Source organism: Neodiprion fabricii, chromosome 2 (assembly GCF_021155785.1).
Source record: "Neodiprion fabricii isolate iyNeoFabr1 chromosome 2, iyNeoFabr1.1, whole genome shotgun sequence".
NCBI classification, from domain to species: Eukaryota; Metazoa; Arthropoda; class Insecta; order Hymenoptera; family Diprionidae; genus Neodiprion; species Neodiprion fabricii.
In genome coordinates, this window is record NC_060240.1 from 21,922,568 (window position 1) to 21,947,276 (window position 24,709).

At 36.0% G+C, this 24,709-nt stretch overlaps 2 protein-coding genes and 1 long non-coding RNA gene across 12 annotated transcripts; 1 reads left to right on the forward strand and 2 right to left on the reverse strand.

The window, feature by feature from the left end:
- Positions 1–96: 96 nt before the first annotated feature.
- LOC124175496 (heterogeneous nuclear ribonucleoprotein A1, A2/B1 homolog) lies at positions 97–15,606 on the reverse strand. 6 transcript variants are annotated; one of them, XR_006869174.1, is made up of 8 exons: positions 15,447–15,606; positions 13,077–13,288; positions 12,628–12,940; positions 12,180–12,414; positions 11,355–11,504; positions 10,394–10,609; positions 3,336–3,412; positions 97–1,011 (listed from the first exon to the last, which is right to left on the reverse strand). XR_006869174.1 is itself a non-coding variant. In XM_046555826.1 (7 exons), the coding sequence occupies exons 1-6, from the start codon at positions 15,465–15,467 to the stop codon at positions 10,437–10,439; spliced, it is 1,041 nt and encodes a 346-aa protein (XP_046411782.1). In that variant the 5' UTR covers positions 15,468–15,606; the 3' UTR covers positions 97–3,412; positions 10,394–10,436. The 6 variants fall into 6 exon arrangements, 5 of the variants coding, with proteins under 5 accessions (XP_046411782.1, XP_046411779.1, XP_046411783.1 ...); XM_046555826.1 differs by having other exon boundaries at positions 97–3,412; positions 10,394–10,546; XM_046555823.1 differs by having other exon boundaries at positions 97–3,412.
- A 334-nt stretch (positions 15,607–15,940) lies between these two features.
- Positions 15,941–17,183, forward strand: LOC124175505. 2 transcript variants are annotated; one of them, XR_006869177.1, is made up of 2 exons: positions 15,941–16,429; positions 16,858–17,183. It is a non-coding gene; the product is annotated as an uncharacterized LOC124175505 (long non-coding RNA). The 2 variants fall into 2 exon arrangements; XR_006869178.1 differs by having other exon boundaries at positions 15,941–16,425.
- Positions 17,184–17,872: 689 nt separating this feature from the next.
- Positions 17,873–23,854, reverse strand: LOC124175487 (zinc finger and BTB domain-containing protein 49-like). 4 transcript variants are annotated; one of them, XM_046555813.1, is made up of 8 exons: positions 23,729–23,854; positions 22,475–22,669; positions 22,119–22,415; positions 21,233–21,402; positions 20,805–21,156; positions 20,561–20,728; positions 19,848–20,015; positions 17,873–19,764 (listed from the first exon to the last, which is right to left on the reverse strand). In XM_046555813.1, the coding sequence occupies exons 2-8, from the start codon at positions 22,644–22,646 to the stop codon at positions 18,551–18,553; spliced, it is 2,541 nt and encodes an 846-aa protein (XP_046411769.1). In that variant the 5' UTR covers positions 22,647–22,669; positions 23,729–23,854; the 3' UTR covers positions 17,873–18,550. The 4 variants fall into 4 exon arrangements, with proteins under 4 accessions (XP_046411769.1, XP_046411768.1, XP_046411767.1 ...); XM_046555812.1 differs by having other exon boundaries at positions 23,405–23,787; XM_046555811.1 differs by having other exon boundaries at positions 23,230–23,787.
- Between the last annotated feature and the right edge of the window lie 855 nt (positions 23,855–24,709).

Below are 24,709 nucleotides of genomic sequence, written 5' to 3' on the forward strand. Positions count from 1 at the left end.
TGTATCGTACATTTGAATAATTCACGAATTGGTATATTTAAAAGCCTTAGTGTCTAAAATATAATACTGCAATAACAAAATTCAAGAGTTAGAGACTGTTTTTCATACTTTCTTTTATTATTTCACTTTCATAAATAGATACACAGGTACACAAATGCGTTTACAAAACAAGAGAAATATGGTAGCTTCCAGTCAATGAGTGCGCACTGTAAGATTTTTACCAATTTTAATTGTCTCTGTTTTTATATACGCAACTTGATTTGATATTGCCGTTTCGATAGACCAGATTATATTCAATCAATACATACTTACGAAATGTTTCTCTTTTGCAATTCCTCCAAGTTGGCTGCGTCGAAGGAATACACTTTTACCTAATTTTTACATATATTGTGAAAGTAACATGTTTCAATTGCACAATTTTGAATTCGGTGTTGTTTTCTTCATGTACTACGATTATGCTAATACTTTTGTGCAATACAAAATAGACAACAGTATACTGTAAATATTTCAAACAATAGATAACTAGACAGAATAAAAAAAAGTATGCAATAGACTAATTGTGAGGACTGCATTATGAAAAAAGAAATGAGCTCTAGGTTGCCGATCCTGCGGTCTTTTTTTGTGCATACATTGTGCTTACTGTTTTTTTCCACAGCAAATACTACTCAGAAGTTCACCAGCTGTCGTTAACCTTAGTTTAATTTTGAGAATTCGCACAAAAAGACTCAATATAGCCCTACACTTGCATAAATACGTTTTCATTGATGTAGTGATAATCTGAAAATAATATTTTATTCAGATGACAAGTACAGGAGAAATGACCCAAGGAACCAAAAATCCATTTTCAGATGAAAGAATTAACCTAAACAGGGTTGAGAAGGGTAAAAGCAAAAATTACTCGTGAATGAAAACTCAGCTGATTCAGAAAATATCAATTAACCAGAAAACAGATGTCTGCGTTCGTAGAAACAGGATATGGTGTTGTATGTTTTGATCAACCAATTCTCCTTCCTGTGAAAAGTACTAGAATAAGATGAGAGCACGTCGAAAAGAAAATTTTACCTAAATAGTTCTTGGTACAGAGATCATTAGGTTGAACTTCGTAACCTCGACGTAACAATACATTTTTTTTCGAACGCATAACTTTGGAAACTTAAAATTTTCTAAAATTTAGTAAAGCGAATGAATAAAGCAAAAAAAGAAAAAAAAAAGAAAAATTATCAGCGTAAGGATATTTTGTTTCGTGGTTATGAGTATCGAACACATCAGCTTATTGTTAGTAATCAAATGTTGAAATTTAACTTATTTTTACTTAATTATCAACCGCAGGAAGTTACCGACTCTACTATTACCGACCGACAATCCGTTTGCCGAAATACGTTACCACTTGAAAGTTTACCGATTGAACGATCCATATACTTTGTTCACTTTCACTAAAACATGAAAGTTTTTCGGCTGACTTTTGTTTCGAATAAAAGGAATGAGAATCCACATCTAGTGTTGAGCGATTTTTAATTTGCTCGCATTGGAAAGAAAAATAATGAACCAAAATTTTGATATTTTCAGAAAATAGTATATTATTATTGTGTAACAAGGAGGTTCTTTTCGGGCCGAGCGTAAGTTTGCCAATACGAGTCGTAGGTGAGCCAAAGTCCAGTGACAGGTCAAAGAACGAAATTTAATGTCGGCAAGATAAATTTTGCGGGGTCCTTTGGTGATGCAAGAAAGTCGGGTTTTATGCAGAGAAAACTATTATTCACAAAAATGCAAACATCCTCACTTTAATTACCTTTAATAACTAAAAGTAAAAAAATTGAAGAAACAAAATTGTCCTGCTTTTAGCCTTACTACTGGACAGTCACCGCAACGTCAGCAATGGTATCCACGGTTTCGCACAAACATCACTTTCGATTCGTCACTGAACCAAAATGACAAATTCTAAGGCTTTAGAGCTCGAGAATACATAAGTAATAACGTTATTATTTTGTCGAGAAAATGTTTAAAATTCCTCAAAAACCGATTTGACTTGTAAAAATGTTTCGCCATGTATGCGTTGCGTAATTAAGTATGATGAAAGGAAAAAGAAAAATATACTGATATCACGAATAATGCACAATATTGAAAGAAAAAGAAAAAAAAATCATTTGGCAACAAAAATGGAAGTAGGTTTTCAAATTGTTCCTACGGTTTGCAAAACTCGAAAAACGAATGCAATAGCTAAATTTCACTAAATAGGTAGGTAAAATCAAGATAACATTCAACTACGAGACGTATATTTTGCGCTACATTTTTACAAATGAAATTTATTTTTGTGATCTCAAATACCGTACATAATTTAAAATGCTTAAAAAAACAATTTTTTCCTATCCCGGATTCCTATATTATCAACTGATTATTTTACTGAGCACGTAATCAAACTGTCTTTATTACCTTGCGTTTTTTTCTTTAGATTTTTTCGGGTAAATGTCCATTCGTGAATTGTCGTTTCTACGTATGAAGAAGCGCATAAATTTTTTTTGATATGGACGTCGGCACATAATTTGTTATTTCGGTTAAATGACGTTTCGCAAAATGGTGCCAAAAGTTACAGATGTAACAGTTTTCGTATAATGTCCCTTCGTGAGTTATCGTTTCTATGTATGACTCTTCTATGTACCAGAAAAGTGAAAAGCTTAAGGAAAACTGTGGGTGGTCGCACAGCAAACGTTGCTGAACTATATTTAATAAAAACAATAAACGAATATGGTAAAATAGTATTACCAGATGCTTGCTAGCCCGTGAGATTTATCGTTTTATAGTGAGTAAAATATTTATTCTTAGTCAGTGCTTTTAATGACCTTAGATAAATATTTTTCATGAGTTGAAGAAAGCTGTATAAATTTCGGAGGCGCGAGGCTCCTCGGACTGAGGCCGTAGGCGATGGACCACACCGCCCACGCCCTACGCCGTTTCTGCCGAAGACGAATATTGCAGATATGCGGGGTGAAAAGACTGTTGCCTCCTTGCACACGGTTCTTTATATTATAACAAGAGTATGTTACGCGTTTTTTACGAAGCACAAAATTGAGGTTACGGTCGCGTAACGTAAGATTTGTTTACAACAGCGCATGCGCGCATTACACCAAAGACCACTTTTGACTCATAGTAGTTAAAAGTAGTATTTTCTGTACTCCGCGCATGCGCATTCACAGAGTCATAGAAACTAGTACTTTGTATACGGCAAACACGCATTAAAAAACGTGTAAAACATGCTCGCATTGTATAAAATGTTTTTTCTACGCTACAACAACCTGAAAGGATGGATATTGTATGAATTGATATTTTGATAAACTTACCTCAAGCGAGAACAGAGACCCCGAGGTCAGGTAGACACGTCGATCACGCTCAATGTACCGGCCGGCAAATGGTAAACCAGAAATTAATGAAAACGAAAGACAACAATTAATACAAGTAAAGTAAAAGAATAAAGTGAGGAATTAACATAGGCATCCTACCTAAATGTTGTCGTGATTTTTACCCATAAGGAGCATACAATATTATTACACGGCATATATTTTAATCCTATCCTAGTTCAGTTAAAATAAATTTAAGCTCGGTTTTCTAGATAGTGTCTTCAGCTCAAAGTAATTTCATAACCACTCAGATGAAACCTATGCGATTAATATATCTCAGTCATCGACTAGATCAGTTTCACTATAAATTTAACCAACTTTTCATTGGCACCAGCATTACCACAATTAATTGAGAACAGTTTCAACGAAAATGAAATAAAATTTATCTAGTCACTTTCATTTCTCATTGCCTAGTTTAGGGACTTGCAGACGATTTCTTGGGTTTAGGGAGTGCTACATACGCAAATAAAAAAAATAAAAAATGGAGAAGTTATTACAAGAATTACATACACAGGTTTTCTACAAGTCGTGATTAAAGATATTATTGCCCTAGAGTAAGTTAAATGAAAAAAACAATGGTCAGTATTTTAGGTGTATTCAAGATTGCGTTCAAAATACGAAATTACTTTGGACTTAGTCTATCGTTGTAGACTAAATATCTTTAAGGTAGTTGTACTGTTATAATCAGAACTAAGTGAAAAGCGTGTATAACACGCCTTACAGTTACATAGGAAAGTGAAGAAGATTCGAGCCATTTTAAACTGAACATTTAGATATTATTTATAAACGACACAATGAAAAACTGAACATGGAATCGAAGATTGAGGAAAGTACGCTGGACCACGACAGTATTTTGTTAATATATTGATGGTCCTTCTATGCTCGGGGTAATGACATTTAATTTTTCGCATCATCCTTGTGTATCTACGTGTATAAGAAACCATTATGTAATTTTTTTTCCTTGCCAAACTATACGAACAAGAATCTGTCGACTTGTAGTAGATAATGGACGTTCTATCACGCCAATGGAAAAATTTCTTAAATACTAAAGTTCACGTTACAACTACCTTAAACAGATGAACGCATTATCCAGTGTAACTTTAATTTTATTCACGACTGTGTGTAACGGCTCTCTCACTTTGCAATCCATAATGGACGATGACGTATTTGAGTCATGAATATTATAATTTTCTTTTGCTTGTTGGATCACATGAAAAATTCGATTCCCGATCAATATCGAACAAACTAAAAACTATGTAAACTTTCTTGGAGAGTAGAAAACTAGATACTTGGTGTAATTACTGCTAGCCACTGCTGACGAAGGACCAATTTTATGTATTGCGTACTGATTTATTCTCACTTGGCAAAATAAATAACCGTTATCTAATCAGCCTTTTAATGAAATAATGCTGGAAATCACGATTCTTAGTTGATCCATAAAGCGAACCGACATCACTACCGAATCGAAAAAATAAAATGAAATATTGTGAGAAATCTCTACCAATACATTAACATCATGCATACGTTTTCTCAATCATTCATACGAAATACCAATACATAAAAAGATGTATCTATATGTCCTACCTGCGGATGTTTATATTGGCTAGTGCTTTTAGCAAGGCCTAGTCTGTCTGTCGATGAGGCTACAGGCTTGATTTCCCTTCCTTTCCTTTCCTTTTCTTCAGGCTACCTGTCTGCCTGCTCATTTGTTTCATTATTTGCTCTTCGCCTCTTTTTGTCTCTTTCCTTTCTAACTTTCCTCACTAGTTACCAGTCTGTATGTGCGTACGGAAGTATTGTACTATCTAGGAACTAAAGGTAACGGAGAAATGCCAGCATTCTACTACGTCCCAAATTATTTTTGGATCCATTCTTACGGCAAGTTTCGTATCCCTTAGTAAATAAGTATCGTAAAATGCTAAGTTTCAAATAATAAGTGGTATACTGAAAAGTTACTAGGTAATTACAAACTCGTAACTTGTATTCCACTGGCAACGACTGCAATAAAATTGCAGATGTGCAATCGTCTGGTAATTGGATTTTTACATGGAAAGATGTCAGATTTTTATGTTTGTATAAAGCACAGAAACCTAAAGTAATCAAGTTCTATTTTTTCTTCTTAGAGACAAAATACCATGGTGATTGTTATTACATCCAATTCAACTCCACAGATTTCGTAACACATAGATTTGATACTGTTGAAGATTTCAGTCTGGTATATTTTCCTTAATTTTCATTTAATTGAAACAAGAAGGAATACTACAGACTTATTTTAGGTTTCTCTGCTTTGTACACAATTAAGAATTATGCAAAATCTCGATTCTAAAATTAATGTCGAATTTGGAATTCTTCTACGTAAACCTCTACTTTTTCAACATTTACACGCATTTATATATCTATTTATTTTCATATTGTAAAATTCTTTTCAACCGCTATGAACATCTATCTGCTTATGGATTGAGAATCGTTTCAAGATAAGAACATTATAACACGGTGTCCCATGAAAATTCCATAAATTGGAAATTCGTTTATTTTTTCAGATTTCCTGTTTACTGAAAAACCTGATCCAAACTTTCTTCAGCAATCTTAAAGAACTGAATATCAAAATGGAACGGCAAGAAAGTTGCAATTCTACATGATGTTTAAATTGACAATTCTCTTTTCTCTGATCATGTTGATCACGTAAGAACCTTCAAAACCAGTACACCTGATGATATCTCCAAGAATACATGATTGGAAAAAGGCGGTTAAAATTTTTTGCATCAGAAGTTGAAAAAATCATGGACGGAAAGCCAGTCTTCTCAGTTTTCCGTCTGTCTAGCAAAACATGAAGTAAAATGGACACACTGTTTCATGTTAGTCCATATTTTCTGTGTTTAGAAGCGAAACTTTCATTAATACGGAAATCTTTCCTCTATATATCTGCCTTTGAACTAGAACTAAAATTTACCTAATTATATTATTTTAGAATGAACTGTAGCTGCTCTACAGATACAACTTTGAACTATATCTATGATCGATCACCTAAATCCTGAGTTCAGATTATTGACATTTACGTTGTGAGTTTGAATTCTTTTTACTCAAGCCAGACCTTCTCTTTCGATTAAATAGGTGAGTGTGAAAAGCTTTTGCTGTGTGTACAAAGCTAGGTCAAGCTGCTAATATCAGCAAAGTTTTTTGTTGGCTCGCTGGACAAGGCCTTGTACCATTTTAGCTATGCCACTAGTAGGTACACATTTCGAATCCTTTTTAAAAGAAACCCGCATGTACAGAATTTGCTCAGTTGAGTACACTATCCACCTTTTAAAAATAAAGTGAATATATCGTCCACTTCTAGTCACTGTAAATGTAATAATTGATGGTCAATCAATAACATGTAAGGTTCTATTTTATCAAAAAGCCCAAAGTAACTGACATTTCACATACCTCAGCGATAATTAGCAGTTGATAAGTTATTACAATGGCGACCAATGAGATTTGTACTTATTCAATTTATAGAAACCAGAAAGTGAGTTTACCAATAACTGGACTAGTTTACAGCTTCAAAAATCATCTACCAGGATCATCTTTTTATAAAAAATTACTTACGTTGAATTATGCAAGTTACTATATAATTAACCGAGAGACCTTTTCAAGGCCATGCATACGGTAAATAAGATATTGATAATTTGCAGGGTAAGTTATGTACAAATTGTTTTAATACTGCGTTTACATATAGAAACGCTGATCTTTCAGGGATTGCCAATCTCTTGTTGTCTACACAATTAAATAGGTATAATACAACCAGGCAGACAGACATCCTTTCTATTGTACGTAATAATAATAACAGCAGTAATAATAATAATATTAATATAGTAATTTATTGACTGAAAGACAACTAACCTTTCATCGTTATTGTTCGTATTCGTGTTCGGTTAATTAGCTATGCGCATAGGTACTTCTTTCTGTGGAGATTGTTAACTACAATTTTAGTGTCCTATCTGTACGTGCGCGTTTGACTTAATCTACGAAAATCTATCGATGATTCCCTATTTTGATTGTAATTAAAAATGATGATGGAAAAGGTTGTGGTCACTTTTTATTATCTCTAACTCTTAAAACATTACAACTTAAAAATTAAATAGTTTAGCCTAGGGTAGGTAACCTAATACGAAATGCTCAGCAACAAAATTCATTTTCCCTGTTAATTCTCTATTTTCTTTCCTTGCACTTGATTACTGATCTCTCTCTTTTTCACTTTCATCCGCTATTCATTACTAACACTACCAACTCTTTCCCCTTTGGTCTATTTAAGAATCATCTTGCCTAATTTTTTTTTTTATTTCCTCTATGATAACAATCTGCATCATTTCTGTAAAACCTAGATTCTTACATGGACCGGTGTTTCAATGCTTTCAGCTTTTTTGTTTGTCATATTCGTCATACACCTGAAAATGTTATGTTACCTATAGGTACGTGTGTGTATGGTTTTTATGTGAATGTGATTGGGCAAAGGCATATCAAAGTATACGTGTTATTTCATTCAAGTGTGTGAAACGTGTGAATAACGACTATTTAAATATTATAAACATTTTTGCCAAGTTAATACGGCGGCGCGGCGCGCAAATTGAAACCAACCACGTGTTTTCTCTCTCTCCCTCTCTCTCCCGCTCTCTATCTATTGCGATACACAATTTTACTATTGTGATTCTGGTTGATAGTTGGATAGTTCTACATGTGGATGCGGTAGATGCAACGTTTCAAATGTAATATATGGTTACGCATAAGCCTCCCTCATCACTTCGATCTAACGGGTGACGCTTCTTTCCTGAATCCTGATTGGCCTGCCTGGTCCTGTCTGACTAGCCTTAGCCCTGCCTGCTCCGAACTAAACAGTACAGAAGTACTGGCGACTAGTAGACAAGGGGTCACCTGAGGTTCAAAAGTGACAAATTTGTTAGTTTAGTTAAGTTAACACGGTAAGTCCACAGCTGGAATGATATATAAAATCGCACTTCTTTACTTGTCATTTAAAATGTTTACTTGTATCCATGGAAGGGCCCAATATTAAAATACAAAATTGAGACTGAAGCCTAAATATTTTCTCACCACAATAAACAGGCTACGTTTCTTTTCCTCTCTCTCACTCTCTCTCTCTCTATTCATTCATCTATTCAATTTTTCTTTTATCTGCGAGATGGATTTCTCATTCAAAGAATAGAAATGGTAACCAGTACTACTACAAATATAGTTTTGACTGGACAAAATGCCTTGGATACTTATAGCACCTCAACGAAATATTTTATCTAACACTAGCATGCGTTAACACTAGAAACTGACTGTGTAAAAAGTACAAGGTGGTCGGCAAAAGCTCTCGGTAATTGAGTGTCTGAGATTTAACCATATACCAGTGTTTATTTTTTTAGGCGTAGCTGCTAACCACCCTGTATATTAACAAGAGAATGACGCCATAATTAAAAATATAATTATTTTGCGAAACATAAAACCTGATGATATAGTGTGCAAAACCCGATAACAAAACGAACAAACGGAATATTAAAAACATTATATATAATAATATTGAAGATTATTCATGCTAATTGACAAGTAATGAGAGTTGACCAAATGATTGCCTCTCGTAATGAAATTTAGTGTTGAAGTCTTCCGTTGTCAAGTTCGAATATTCAATAATAAACCGAATAGGCTGCACCCAGTGCATAACATAAGAAAAAGAAACTCACAGATATATTTAAATAAATGAGACTAATGTTCTAACAGCGTAAAATAGTTGCTTGCTGCATTAGAGTGCAAATTATCATTTGGAATCTAATAAGGACAACACGATAATAGGCCTGGGTACTAATAACAATTCCATTGGGGCGTAACTAATGATAATGTACATTTTCTTTTTGTCTAACAATTTGCATTTTTGAACTTGACACATCATTACTGAATTCATTGATACTTCCAAAACTATTTGTACTGCTTCATAGATCGACAAAATTCATTAAATTAATTTGAATTTTCAATTAAAACCTATATATTTTGCAAAAATGTTTTCCAAGAATTCCTATACAATTTTTTTTTTTTTTTTTTTTTCCAAAAACAAAAAGCCTCATATCAGGTATTGCAGATAATGAAAATAAAAAATAAAACAATTGAAAAAGAACGACTTATCAACTTGATTTCGAGAATTGATTCAAGCTGGTCAGTATTAGGTTCATTTCTGTCATCTCCAGGGTACTCAGCAAAATCGATGAGCAAAATCGTCTGGTTCTAATTATGGAAGTAAATATTATTGAACTACATAGCTTATCCGAAAGTCGGAACCTTACTTGTCATGTTCTTTCAGAATCGCATTATGAATGAAAATAATAAATTGACTACAACGTAAATGATCCTTACTGAATCACCTGTAAGTTTTACTCAACAAAACTCTTAGGGACTTATTCACTGCAAATTTAGAAGTGACGTTACACACAATCAGCACAATAAATTGAAAACGTTTAACTTTATTAAGCAATCAATATAACTGTATGTCTGAATTATCTCTAATGATCATAAATTAAGTCTGTGAGATTCTCTGTTTCAAACATCAATACCACCCACTTGAATATTTTTTCTTAGCACGTCATTTGAATAAATATCTCAAAAATACGGGACGACCTTTGCATTGAAATTTGAAAAACAAGGTTGATGTTAGTAGCATTATCGTAACAAAACAGTGGACAAACAATCACACTTTCGCAATTTCGAAATGAACGAGTTCAGTCTTCAAAATATGAATACAATTTCCTCCAATACAGCTTACTGATTTCACACAGTTCGAAAGTTGCAAGATAACGATTTCCCATAAAAAATCATCGCTACACCAATATTACCATCTTCAACCTCATATTTAAAAAAATAAAAGTTAACATGCACACAATTTGCTGAATACCCTCAATTTCAGACTCGCAATATTCGTGACTGCGAGCCTTGCTGCTTTAATCTCATGAACATCGACAGGTAAAGAAACTCACCATCTGAGGGAGCGTAGCGTCGCAACAAACTTCATTGGGTGGTTTAATATCTCCTCCCACCGCCGCCACCGCCCATATTGCCACCTCCGACGGGGTTGCCACCGTATCCTCCTTGGTTACCGCCGCCACCACCGCCGTAGCCACCGCCACCACCTCCGCTGCCACCGCCGCCACCACCGCCGCCGCCGCCTGTATTGCCACCCATTGGTCCACCACCTATGTGTACAAATTCGTCATGGTATTCAAAACTATTTCATCTATGATTCCATTTACTCAGCAACACAACAGTTCAGTGCTTTGTTGAAGATGCATCGCCATTGAAGTACCATTGTAAGAATACCAAAGGCATCCAGGATTACTGAGAAAATGAAGAACAACGAAGAAGGAATAACCGTGACCGTGAAATACACTCTCGAGTTAAAAAATTATAGCGTAAAGGAAGCAAAAAATAAAAAAAAAATTGAAGATTGTATCGAACAAGCTTAGTTAAAATAAAAAGATTTCAATGACAAATGAATAATACAACACAATATGTGACAATAACTTTACCATTTCTTATTCGCAAGTAGCTACCTCGGATTCATTCATTTATCAAAGATTGATCCTTGATACTCAGGGCTAGTAAAAATTCGAATTTTCAATCGTACTAAATCGATTAGAACTTTTGGTACACGATGGAAAGTATTCCAACTGTTCGTGAAATGACGAACAGTTCAGAATCAAACCTCCGTTTATCATGTATTCTGCTGTTGTATTCAAGTAGTAGAACTTGATCGAAAATTCACGTGATTTGTAATGTTATTCATCAAAAATAATATCTTGTGTAGTGCAATATCCTTGATTAGTTTCAAATCTCTCTCAAGTACCATACGACACTTTAATTCAAGAAATATAGGCAATATTCTTTTACAAATCAGTTACTATATATTGTTTCAACAATTTAGAAGTTGTGAATCTTTACCATAAGGCGCAGGTCTGCCACCAGCATTAAAATTGTTCCGAACGGGTCCACCACCATAGCCTTGTTGATAACCACCTCCGAAGTTGTCATTGCTCCAGTTTCCACCACTGTTGTAGCCTCCTTGTCCTCCCTGACCTCCCCAGCCACCACCTAGAATATTTTCAATGGAAAATGTGGTAAGCACTATTTCAAGCTTGAGAATTTAATTTCATGAAAATACTAAAAACCAGAGTTTCCAATAAAACATCAATGCATAAAATGCAAGAACTTTTCCTTGTCCACTTCAGAACTAAAAGGTGAACACTGCAGGATACATATTTTCTTGTATACTTATTCTTGTGGATCACTCAAAAAAGTTACGTTTAGCTTCAACGAAAATTTTTCCACTCATATGACAATATAATGTATATTTAATACAAAGTGTTTAAATTCAATGCAAGCACATCTATGTATGGAGTATTGGTCTTAAGACGATTGATTTTATTTAGTTAGTTGTAATTCTTCCAAGCTGACTTGAATTTTGAAGAAAAACAAAAATAGTACATTGTATGGCAGGAATTCTTTTCAAGATTAAACGACGCTAATCGTACCAGAACAAGTTTATTTCGCCAGAAAATATTGAGCACCTGAAAGTTGATGTGAAATCAAAGTATAGAGAAGAGCAAATAAATTTCGAAGCAAAAATTATTTTAGTAAATTGTAATTATAACAATTTCCAGGGACAGAACATGACTCAGATTCCAATGCAATTACAGCGTGCTTTTGTTCAAAACTACTAAATCATTACACTTTTACTTTGGCATTCACTGTAATTACTTAAATTACCTTGATTTTGGTTCTCCCAAGGTCCATTGCCTCCCCATCCGCCTTGATTACCTCCTCCATATCCACCTTGGTTTCCACCATTGTTCCAGTCTCCGCTACCACCGCCACCTCGGCCTCCCCAGTTGCCACCTCCCTGATTGCTACCTCGTGGACCGCGTCCACCTCCTTGACCTCCTCTGCCACCCCCACCGCCACCGCCACCAGTAGCAGAAGCCATTTCAGCTTTGCTTAACGCCTGGAGGAAAACAAGGCGAGTTTAAAAAAAAAGCTGTATAAGAAATATTACCTATGTCTTATCAGAAACATGTGTGCTTTTTTGTTGTTGAGGATGGTGGTGAGCATTCCCTATTGCTATTATTCCATTGGACTTTTCCCAACGTCAGTTCATATCACACATCGCTTACTGTATAACGATGGAATCAGTTTTAAGCTTTAATTGCTTAGTCACCTTCTTGACATCAACGTGCTTGTTACAGATTTGATGGTTACGCTGCAGGCAGATCTTGTCCACAGGATCATAATCATCGAATTCAACGAATCCAAAACCTCGTTTCTTCCCAGTTTCTTTGTCTGTGACAATGCTGACAGAATTAATACTTCCAAACGCTTGGAAATACTGACGAAGATCTTCTTCTTCATGGTCGTCTTTCAGTCCGCCAACAAACAACTTCTTGACTGTTGCCCCAGCCTCCGGTCTTCCAATCTCTTGACGCGGAACTGCACGTTTTGGTTCCACAACACGTCCGTCTACTCTGTGAGGTCTATGATCGAAATAATTTAAAAAAAAAATACAATATATTAAAAAATGCAACAAATTTTCATATGTGGCAATGATCGAACTTCCAGTTATATTTGTTGTTCAAGGAAGGTTATTTCCTTGCGAGATAATTTTGTTACCTTGCATTTTGAGCATCGTCAACCATGTGAGCACGAGAGTAGGTAATGAATCCAAAGCCTCGCGACCTCTTAGTCTTTGGATCTTTCATAACTACAACATCGACAATTTCACCCCATTGTTCGAAATGTTTTTTAAGAGAATCGTCAGTGGTTCTGTAGTCCAAGCCACCAATAAATAATTTTCGCACATGTTCGGGCTCATTCTTTCCATCCTGAAAGATATGTTCGTACAGCATTAAACAACTATTGGATATACTAAAAGTTTGAGTAAAGTTTGAGATTACACATAATTCCTTTCAATTCCAAGTGAAACAAGGAATTCAAGCAAACAAATTTCATGACCATTTTCTTGTTAACTCCAGGTCACAGTTCAAGTGAAAAAGGGCACCTTACGGAGCAAAACTTTCGTAATCTTTTTCAGGTGGTTACTAAAAAGGCATTAAAATTTAAGTACTCGATGAGCTTAGGATAAATAAAACTTACTACCACTTCGAGCCAGATACACAAAAGATGGTTAATGATGCATTCAAATTAATTTTCAGAAATGATTAGAGCTCCTGCAGAAATTACAGGGTCATCACTAAAATCAGAGTACAAAACTTGCAAGGATTTCCCCAATTTTTCACAGCCTATTTCCCAAAAATTAACTGCCATTTTTCCATAACTAAGACATAAATACTGTTCAAGGAAACTTGTATATAATGGCGTAATAAAATCATGCACATGTTACACCAAAGCGAAAATCAAAAGATCGTTCTATCTTAAATGAATTAACATTTAATTTTGCATTAGGTAATATTCATAAAAAAGATGAAGATAATTCTGAGAAGCAAAATAGAAATATCTTTCCTATATATCCCCAAGTATGAAAAGGTTTGGCGAATTTCCCTGAGATTTCCAGAGCCTAAAAATTCTCTACGAATTCTCTGATTTTCCGGTTTTATCAATGAATATCTATTACTCAATTTAATCTGAATGTAAATATCATGGATTGCTGTAAATGTCTATTAGAGATCAACCGTATATATGGATCTTTTACGAGGCTGTGAATTCTATATGGAATTTTAATATATGGAGTGTTCCGAGTGGATGGTATACATCCTAGCTATCAATATAAAATCTCATTAAAACAAACATGGATCAGAATGTATTATTTACAACATATACAAATTGAAAGCTAAAAAGTAAAAAAATTGTGCCTATTGTAAAAAAAAAAAAAAAAAAATGCAATTTCATCCGAGGTGAATAATATAAGCAGACAACAGTGAGTTTGACATTTTGAGTATGGTACACACTTTGTGCTCATTTTTTACACATGAAACACCTAGTCACCGCAAATACAATAACAGTTACATGTGATAGGAGTGAAATATGAAAAATCAAGATACGAATATAAACTGGATTCTAAGACCTGCGTTATATCATTGCAGCGCATAAATAATAACTTAGGATTGGAATTTACAATGGCTAATAAGACTTTGTGATACATAGACTAGTGATTATCACTGAAATGCATACATTTCACTCCAAATATCCAAGTCTATGTATCTCAAACGTGAAAATGGGTTGAACAACCCCATTTTATACACAACTCTGAACAAAAACACTTCAATGCATTTTCGTTTAACGCAGAAATAAACAATTGGCACGAATTCTACGAATTTACTATTGCGATTTCGTAGAAACCGTGCCATTTCTTTATTTCTGCACCAAATGAAAATAAATTGGAGTGTTTCTATTCAGAATTGTGTATACAACGGAGATTTTAACCCCTTTTTCGCGTTTGATACGTGAGCTCCGACATTTGGAGATATACATATACGACAGCGTCGAAATCGACTAGGGCACCCCATTAAGTTGCTAAGCAACGTACTCGAGAATTCTTCCAAATAACGCGTGTAGTCGTGCAGATTTTCATCTTTACCCATGACGCAAGAGTTCAGACCAAAGTGAAGCTGACAAAAGGATTTTAATTTTTTCATAAAAGTAACTCCAGATACGTTCTAAAATTAGAAACAAATCAAAATGGCGGTGCTCGGCTTGGGTACGCCGAAACAAAATGAGCCGCTGTTGTGGGTGAAGAGTGAGAAGGGAGGAAGATCGATGCCGCCGCGAGAATTTTCGTCAAATTAAACCGCAATTGCGTCGAGAAAGAATTTACCAGGCGCTGATTAGTAAGCCTGACTAAGTCGATTGTCGGGCGCAATTAAACCATACGTTAATGACGATGAACAGAGATGATAGCTAAATTGTACAGACACAACGTGACGCGGCCATTGCCCACAACACTATTGGCATATTTTCAACATATCGCTATCGCGGATCCGTTATTCAGGAGGATAATAAGGGAGCGAGAATTCAGTTACTTACGTCGTGATCCATCTTGACCATGGTTAGATGAGCGACGAATTGCAGAAATCGAAATTAAATTCCCAGAACGCACCACAGCTACACCAACTTTACCCGATATCGCTTGCTCGGGAAGTGAAGCAGCGCAGGCCAAGGTCATCTGTTGAACTGCGCAAGTACGCACTAGTGCGCACCAAGTGCTTGGCTGACTTCGATCGATGCGTCTCAGCGTTCCGGATTGGCTGATTCGAGCTATGTTACCGGAAGTTGTGTGTTGGGACGTCGAATTATCAGCGTAGATGCCATCACGCAGGTACCTCGGCCTTAATTTTATCCACCGAACACTCAGTCCGTGTAGTATAAAATTTTAGAGGCAGCATCGATACTCAAGTTGTGAAAATATCCAATTTTTCAATATCAATGTGGTGATAAACTGTCGAATCTCGCGGGACAGACATGGACTATTTTCAGAAGCGCAGTCACCGCTACCGGACACGCTATATCGAATGTATAACTTATACCTACATACGATAATATACAGTAATTTAGTATACTCTGTCGACTCTGTCCACGGTCCTATATGCAGGTCTGGGCACTCCCATATATTTCGTATACCCCACAGTGTGCATCTATCTGAGGCACATGTTCCCACAATGGCCGCAAAAGCGCGGAGCGCTGCAATCTCGGGAGCACGTGTGTGACAGCGACAGAGCGATATAGACGGTGGCGAGGCTGTAATGCGCGCATGCCCTCCGTCACTAGCGACGTGGCAAAATTTGAAAATATTGGCCTCAGTTAGAGGCACAGGTTTTTGGACAGAGTTCCTAGACCTGTATACACGACCGTGACTCTGTCCAACTGAAAATGTCATGGCGGGTAAAACAATTTCAAAGCAACGCTTTCGAGGGTAAATGGTATGTCGGAATTATTTCTGGTTCGTGATGTGAAGTTTTTCCGGTTCGTCTCGAGTCTACGGTTTTGCTGATCAAATAATTTCCATGTATGTACGTATGCCGTATCTGCATTCTATAGCTTCCCGATCCTACATCCAGTTCTGAATTCTTGAGAAAATTCCCGCGTTATCGTGCCGAATGATCAACGTCGCTGTCATGGCTCTCCGACGATAACCTTTCGCCGGATTTTCCCCCTGGCTAATTTTACGACCTCTCAAATCTCATACCATATTTATGACTATTTTGCATCGGATCCGTATGGACTCGTTTGCTTCTATATCGTTCGAAGCATTAACCGGCATGAAAATCATGATCACCCAATTTTGTACATGATAACTGTTTGGATCTCTCGAATTACGTCGAAGAGAAGGACCATAAACCAATTCACTTCTCTACGCTAGCTCAACTATATGATGAACATAGCTAGAAAAATTTTGCGAACTTCGATAAAACCAATTTTTTCTGTGGTTTCTCCGTAGGTTTCCTGTTGGATGGTCAGGATACAATCGTGCGTTCACTTGGTGGGCAGAAGAGAAGTCTATACCTGAATTTCTTGCAACTAAAGTTAGAAACGCACAGACCGAACAAACTAGGGATAGCGATAGAAAGAACCGATAGATTAAAGTTGTCCTACAGAAGCATCTGCAACAAGTAGAAAAAAGTATTATTTGCATTCTGCATCATGAACAAACGAAAAATAGTTGAGGATACTGACAAGGCACAGGGATTCAAGCGTGCCTTGGAACCAGAAAAAATAATCGGAGTATCAGATTGCGGTGGCGAGTTGATGTTCTTGATGAAATGGTGAGCTATTATTTCCACAAGTAGCCACCGATAATATTGCAATAATCCTGATGTATTTGTTTTTATTCTGGAACCGTATCAAACTATTTGGCGGTTCAGATGACTGTTGAACCTCAAATAAGACCATCGATTAATAAAGTTGGCACGATATGTCTTTTCCAGGAAGCAGACTTGCATTTGTCTGTACTCACAGAATTTGAATTTTAAAATGTTTAGATTTTCTTGCCTGTCAAGATTTTCATGATTCGTTATCAGTGGAACAAATATTGCTGAATGAAATATTAAGCGAGACGTACATGCATTACGAACATTTTCAAATCACAAAATTTTGTTGAACTCGAAGAGAACTCATGAATGCGATACACTTTTTTGGTAAACTTATCAAGTATGACTTATTCACGCATAGCATGTTATTAGCTAGAGAATGTTGGACCTTGATTTGGATATAGGTATTATTAAACTCTGTGTGGCATCTGGAGCAAAAATGATTTGCTAGAAACATGGGGTACTAATTTTTGTCATTGGTTTCAGGAAAGGAACAGATGAAACAGACTTAGTGGCTGCAAAAGAAGCCAATGTAATATGTCCTCAAGTTGTTATACAATTTTATGAAGATAGACTAACTTGGCATACGATGAAATGTAGCTCCAAATAAATGGTGTAGATAGCTGAAATTTTTAGCTAATTTTACCATCACCAGCGTTCAAATGATCTCTTCTCCAGTTTTACGCGATTTCGAAGCATATAGTCACTAATATTTGAAATTCAAATGATTTTTAAAAGTTGTCTTAAGTTGCATAGTAATTAAGCTGAGCATCTTGCTCAGTGGCTTGTGAGTGTAATATCCTGACTGAAACTCATTCTAGAAAATGTGCTTTATATATATATACGTATTTCATTTATTTAGTGACAACTTTCGACAAGTTCGAAGTTCAGTTTTAACATGACAATAAGTTATGTAACTTTTATCGCTGTAAAGCTTACGACAGTTTTAGGGTTGTAATTAAGAATAAAAATGTTTTATTAATAATTGAGTACTGTATAAGGTCTTTACTGAAATATAAACAATATAAAAGTTTATTATAAAACTCGAATAGAAGAAATATTCAATTCATTCGCCTCAATTTCAGTTTTACGTGAAAAGAAGAGTTGTAAAGTTTAATTACCACATGATAGTTAACGTGTATATACATATAATATAATACATAAGATAGTTTTGTAAGAAGTCTTATGAAAATAAGAATAAACATTATTCAATCAAAATATCACATCATTCGCAATTCCGAGTCTATTCAATTTTCTTATATCACATACCTTCAATGCAATCCGACCTTCGAACCGGATTAAATTTTGTAAACGTTAGTAAAATTATTTTCTAGCCCCTACCATTTTTACATCAGTCAATTCGTTGGGCATTTCTAATTTAGACAATTGACAATTTATGTAAGAATTGAATCCATGGATGCGAGGTCTTAGTATCTCCGATGTCCTCCGTCTCCAATGTATATCGCTCAACTTCTTAACATTCGACGACTTTTCTACACCTTCTATATGTATTACATTAATTTCATTTGATGCAAAGTTATCTGGGCCACATGCGGTGGATAAATTAGACTCTCTCAAGTCATTCCTGCTATTTGCACATCTAGCTTTTGTAATTGTAGGTACACAATTAGCTCTCTCTGGTTCACACTTGGTTGTGCTTGACAGAGTTTCCGGTAAAAATACTGTTAGGAAGTTCGAAGAGTAATCAGTTATAGGTTTCGATTTCAACTGATCTATTGCACGTTTTTTTGGAACTGTATGCCTTGGGATGTTCATGCCTTTTGTATCGTGACATTCAGTCAATGTTTTAACTGTTTCAAGCTGCGTAATTTGATTTTCCGAAAAAAGCAGCTTCTCAGGTAGAGAAGGCTGCGTTTTTTTAGACTGTGCTTCGAATTGTGATCTTTCAGGGCTCTGAATCTTGCCAACTGTCATTGGTTTGTTGGAAGTATTTGGTCGGAGGGGTATTATCTTGTGAACCGAATGTCTGTCAATCCTGTTGCAAAAGTCAGATTGGAAATAACAGTCATGATTTAAATTTGTTTTGGGATATAACTTTTCTTCGATTCTACGGTTTATAACGACTGCTTCGGCCAGTGGAATTGGTTCTGTATGAGTGAAAGCTTTTTTTGGAGAATTCATCTTCTCTTCTGGTCGTTTGATACTAATTGGTCCATTGATTACAGGCACAGCATTACTCAACTCACTAGTCGTCCTTATAACCGGTGTAACATTACTTCTGCAATCCAATTGAGAGTCAATTTGCGCATGGGAATTTAGATAATGAAGTGACATTTTGCACGGACTCTTTGGTAACACAGCCGAAATGGCTCTCGACTTTCCTTTTGATTTCGTTTTTGGTTTAGAAGTAATAGCTGGCTTTAATTTCACTGGCCGAGTCTCGTCCTCCCGGTTTTTAGTTTTGTTTTCTGACGTTGAGGTTTGATCCTCCGAATGATGATGTCTCATATGCCGATTAAGATTGTCCTTTCGTCTGAATACAGTGCTACAAAACTGGCAAGGAAACGGCTTGTCGTCTGAAACATATGTTTTTTACTCCCACCGCCCAATAACACTGATTTGCAATACCAAAACCCCAATCCTTTGTTTGTGGACTCACCGGAATGCACTGCGAGATGCCGACTCAGCTCACTTTTGGATAGAAATACTTTAGAGCAGTCTGAGCATGAAAATGGGCGCTCCTTTCCATGCGTACGCCTGTGACGAACCAGCAAGCTTTTATCTTTGAAGCTCTTTCCACATTGTTCACACATATGAGGTCGTTCATCTGTCAAGCGATCAAGGTTAGAAAAAGTACTCCAAAAGCTTGGGATCGTATTTTAGAAAGTAAATGAGATTAACCCTGTCATGTATACATCTCTCCATAGATGCACTTGAAATTTTGCATAAATGGACTTTTGGGGTTGCTGATTACGAATCTAAACTCACAATTTGGAAATTCAAAATTACGGATCCAAACAAAAACAAGATACATTTAAAAAAAATTCTGTAAGATATTTTGGTGTGACTTAAGTTTGTGTAAAAATTGGCATTCGATTTTGATGGTAGATTAGCAGAAAATACCTATTTTCGTGGAAAAGTGCGAATTTCAACCATTGGTTTACATGTTTCTATTTTTGTAATAAATAAATAAACAAATTTCATAATTTGTTTGCTTAGATATATTTCAGGGACCATGTGGAACCAAAAAACTTGGCAGTTGTTACCAAAAATATAGTTTAATAATTAAAAAACTGCGTAAAAAAAAGCTGGTACACGAGTGGGGATTTAAATAAAATTAAAGGGTTAAAATATAATAATTATTTGACTTACTAGAATGCGTATGCATGTGACGCGTCAAATTGGTTGCCTCGCGAAACGATTTCTTGCAAATTTGGCATGTATATGGCATAACGCCGGTATGGACGTTCATGTGACTCTTCAAATCATTTTGACTGCTATATCGTTTCTCGCAAATGGAACATTTGTAACGTTTTTCATCTGCGACAGCGATTGCAACATTTATACTCAATCACCGAAAACTTTGGAATGTAGATTGGGAACAAATTCCTCATACCTTGGTGACAATGAAGATGCCTGTTGAGTTTATTACGCTGCGGAAATGCTTTTCCACAGAATGAACATTTGAAAGGTTTGTAGCCGGTGTGTGTTCGTTCATGATACTGAAAGTGTGACTGCTTGACAAAACTTCTATCGCATATGGTACACTTGTACGGTTTTATCCCAGTGAGACAGGAATCGTGATATCTCTGTGCCGTAGCACTCTTAAAAGTTTTTCCGCATATGTTACACCTGTACGTTTCTGGTGGCCCTGGTATAATGGATATATGACTTCTTTTCAGCTTACTATTCTTGCGTCCCTTTACTTTTTTTGATTCTTCTTGTTCAGGAATATCGATCGTTTCATCCTGGAAAAAATGTCTAATGTCAGTTCCGCCTCTGTGAATTTACTCGAGGTACAAGTACGAGTAAAAAAGTACAAACACTTTTTTCGTTTCTATTTCTTATCTGAGATGGCATGTTCTGATGGTTGTTTTCGGTTTTTGGAGAGAATCGTACGTCGGTGACTAGTTCCAGTGGTTCCATTTTTTGGGCATGAGTTTGGAGGATAACAGGTGCTTGGAGTTCTGTGACTTGCTCGCTAGCATTAAACCCTAAAGTCAGGGAATATTTTTTCTTTATTTATTGTATTTATGTGTAAATTATAACGGTTGTACAGACCCTTAGATTGATTCTGGCACATTCAATGCCACCGAATGCAGACTAAACCAGTGGCCTTGAATTTGTTAGAATCAATCTAAGAGTTGTACGTATTGGATTTTTTTCATCAACAAACGAACTGAATAAAAATGTCAGTCTCTGACAATTTGAAAGGGATTCAATTACGAATAAAACAAGATATAGTGTTCATAAAAATCAGACAAACCACATGAATTATTCAACAATAAAACAGTAGTATAATCTGCTGTCAAAAATTTATCTGCAGTTGAACTTAAGTGTTCAAAAACTTCTTTCTAAATCACAAACTTTTTTTCTAATTATGATTAGTTTAATCAGGTTTAATCACATTTTTGATAAATCTGTTTAGTCATGGTTTTGTTTCGATATTCCCCCTACATTCCCCCCATATATATATGCAGCAGACTTTACGTTTGCGTCATTTTCGAACTACGGAAATCGCGAAAAAAGTGGAAAAAGAGACCTGACTGGAATATGAAATATGTATGTTTTTTCAATAGCTGTAAGAGCATAGAATTTTTGTTGGATAATGCATTGGCATTGCTATAATGTTAAATCTTTCCATATGGTTTCTCCATATCTTAGAAGTAAAATTTCTCAAAGTTGATCTATGCCATGGATTTTTTTTCACCTGTTTCAGATGTAACATATCGCTGCGCCAAAGCCGCAGAGTTATTGTGATTCGAGTTCAATATTCCTGGAATATTTTCAGCGCTTATATTCTGATCATCAACCCAATCCGATTGGCGACCAGAACTTTCCGATTCACACGAATCTTGCTCGTCAAATTGAACTCGATCATGGTCTGGCATCTTGTTCATCACAAGTTCCAGAGGCTGCGAGGGAGTTTCTTCTTTCTCAGAACGAGGTTTAGATACACTGGAAACCAGAGGCATAGATTCCAGTTGGGAGGAGCGTACTGGATAGTCTAGAATAGAAAAAACCTGTGGTATAAAGACATTTGGACATGCACTCAAAGTTGCTTACCAAAGTTGCCAATCTTCTGAATGTGTGGCGTATTCTGGCAAGTCTTACATCCGTCCTCCTCATCGACGAGACAAATTCGACATTTCCTGTGGCCACAAGCATCTTCGATAAGGCGCGAAGATGATGCGTTTGTATTTTCTCCACAGTTCGGACACTTACTTCGTCCCATCATCTTTGTTTGTTTTTATTCTGAACCTAGATTCAATTATTTATTCATTTTGGGAATTTGACTTCCTTCATCTAGTTATTCTTGATATCAACTGTTTCATTATCAATTAAAATTTCGTGTGAAACATTGTGCTCGTTTGATTTGTGGAGCCTTCTGAAAACTTCCACAAGATATGTTTCAGGCAGGTAAACTGTAAAAGGACTTCGTCATGAATCGTCAATAAAATTTTAAATTTTATCGTTGCAAACCACGCTACAAATTTCCCTTTTTCAATAAGAAACCTTGAGTGATTCTGTGGATTCTTATGATATGTTTGTAGTTAAAGTTAGGCTGAAAGACAACAATATCTAATCCACGCCTAACAGGGTGATAAGGATTTATCAAAAAATTCAAGAATGCGCGTTCTCTGATGAAAAGAAGACCTCTGTTTTGCCACCTAAGAATAAGAAGCTTTAAAACTTATATCCACATCATGTCAACCCGCCTATAACGACAAACAATTTTTAACCCAAATGACCGATTATCTTACGTAAAGGGAATGAAACTGTAATATTCGAAGTGTTAAAAACGCACAGTACAATGATACCTGCAGATAACAACAATCGTGTTATATTCCTGGGACAAGAGGGTAAGAAAAAATCGTGCATATTAAATAACTGATTTATAAGTGACTTGCTGTCTAACTAGGTCTGCACTCAGAGTATAACCTCAACGTTTGACCATTAGATATACTAATTGCAAAACGCGAGTTCAGATGCTACCTCCATTATAGTCCGATGATCGTTACGTAGCATAGAATTTCGATATCGAAACGGTGACAAAAACAAACGACGAGAGCACAATTAAATTTGTGGAAAAAGGGTATTGAAATTAACGTTAACCTCAAATTCCGCGACGGCAAGCCATTAGTTGCCTGTTTGAGTCTCTACGACGCAGATCGCATAGAACAACACGAATAACCAGCCTCTTGTTTTTTAAACTCTCGTCATGCAACATGCCGGCTGACATTTTAATGCATGATTGATCGGTGCGGTGCTGAGAAATCTCCATGTGTGACGTACGTATGCATTTACGAATATACTGGCCTGCATTCACGACGAATCGAAGCACCGCGGCGCGTAGTAAATTACACATGCATGCATCCAGGCCATCCAGGCCACGATCCAATGATCAATCCATTTCGGCCCTCGCGCAGCGGTGTTATCTCACGTATTTTTACGCATACTTTTTTCCTCTGCCCTGCACACATTCTCCCCCTTTCCCGTATGACCTTGCGATTCGCCGTTTGCCACCTTTTCCTCGGATTTAATGTCAGTCGAGGTGGAAAAAGCAATTACTCGGTTTTCACTGGTTTTCACTCACTTCAAATGCGTATTTTACGAATTGACGAAGTATGTTTATAACAAGAAGGTTTATTAGGTTGCGATCGCCGCCTTCCTTTTTGACATTTTATAGCGAAAATTTTACTTTTTCCCTAAGAGGCGCTCAAATCGCATTCAGACAATTCTTCTTTCGTTATGTATCTCAAAAAAGGCCTCTTGGCAGTGCGGTCAGCTGTGCGGTTTATGTATTAGTTCAATTAAAAAGTGCTCTCCGAAATAAACAAAAAATGTGTGGTACGAGGTACTGTTGTGTTGTGGATTGCAAAAATACCCAATTGAAAAATCCAGAGTTAACTTTTTATTCGTTTTCGAGACGAAATTGGGAAATTAGCAAGAGAAATGAGTAGATAAAAGCTGTCAGAAGAATGTAAGTAATATTATAACAATTTGATACAAGAAATTAACGTATTGAAAATATACAAACGTCAGATTTTCTGTAATGTTTTATTTTTATAGTACACCAGATAACAAGCCGTGGCAGCCGAATAAGAACACTCGGAGAGAACATAAGGATCGAGAAAATACACACAAAATGTACACAAACATACATGACAAACGAAATCTGCAAATCAAAACATACAGTACTCAATATTCATGACTGTGTTAACGATGTGGATGTTTTTAAGTAATATATACGTACTAAAACCAGCATAAATAAAAATCGAAACAGATATACTAAATTTT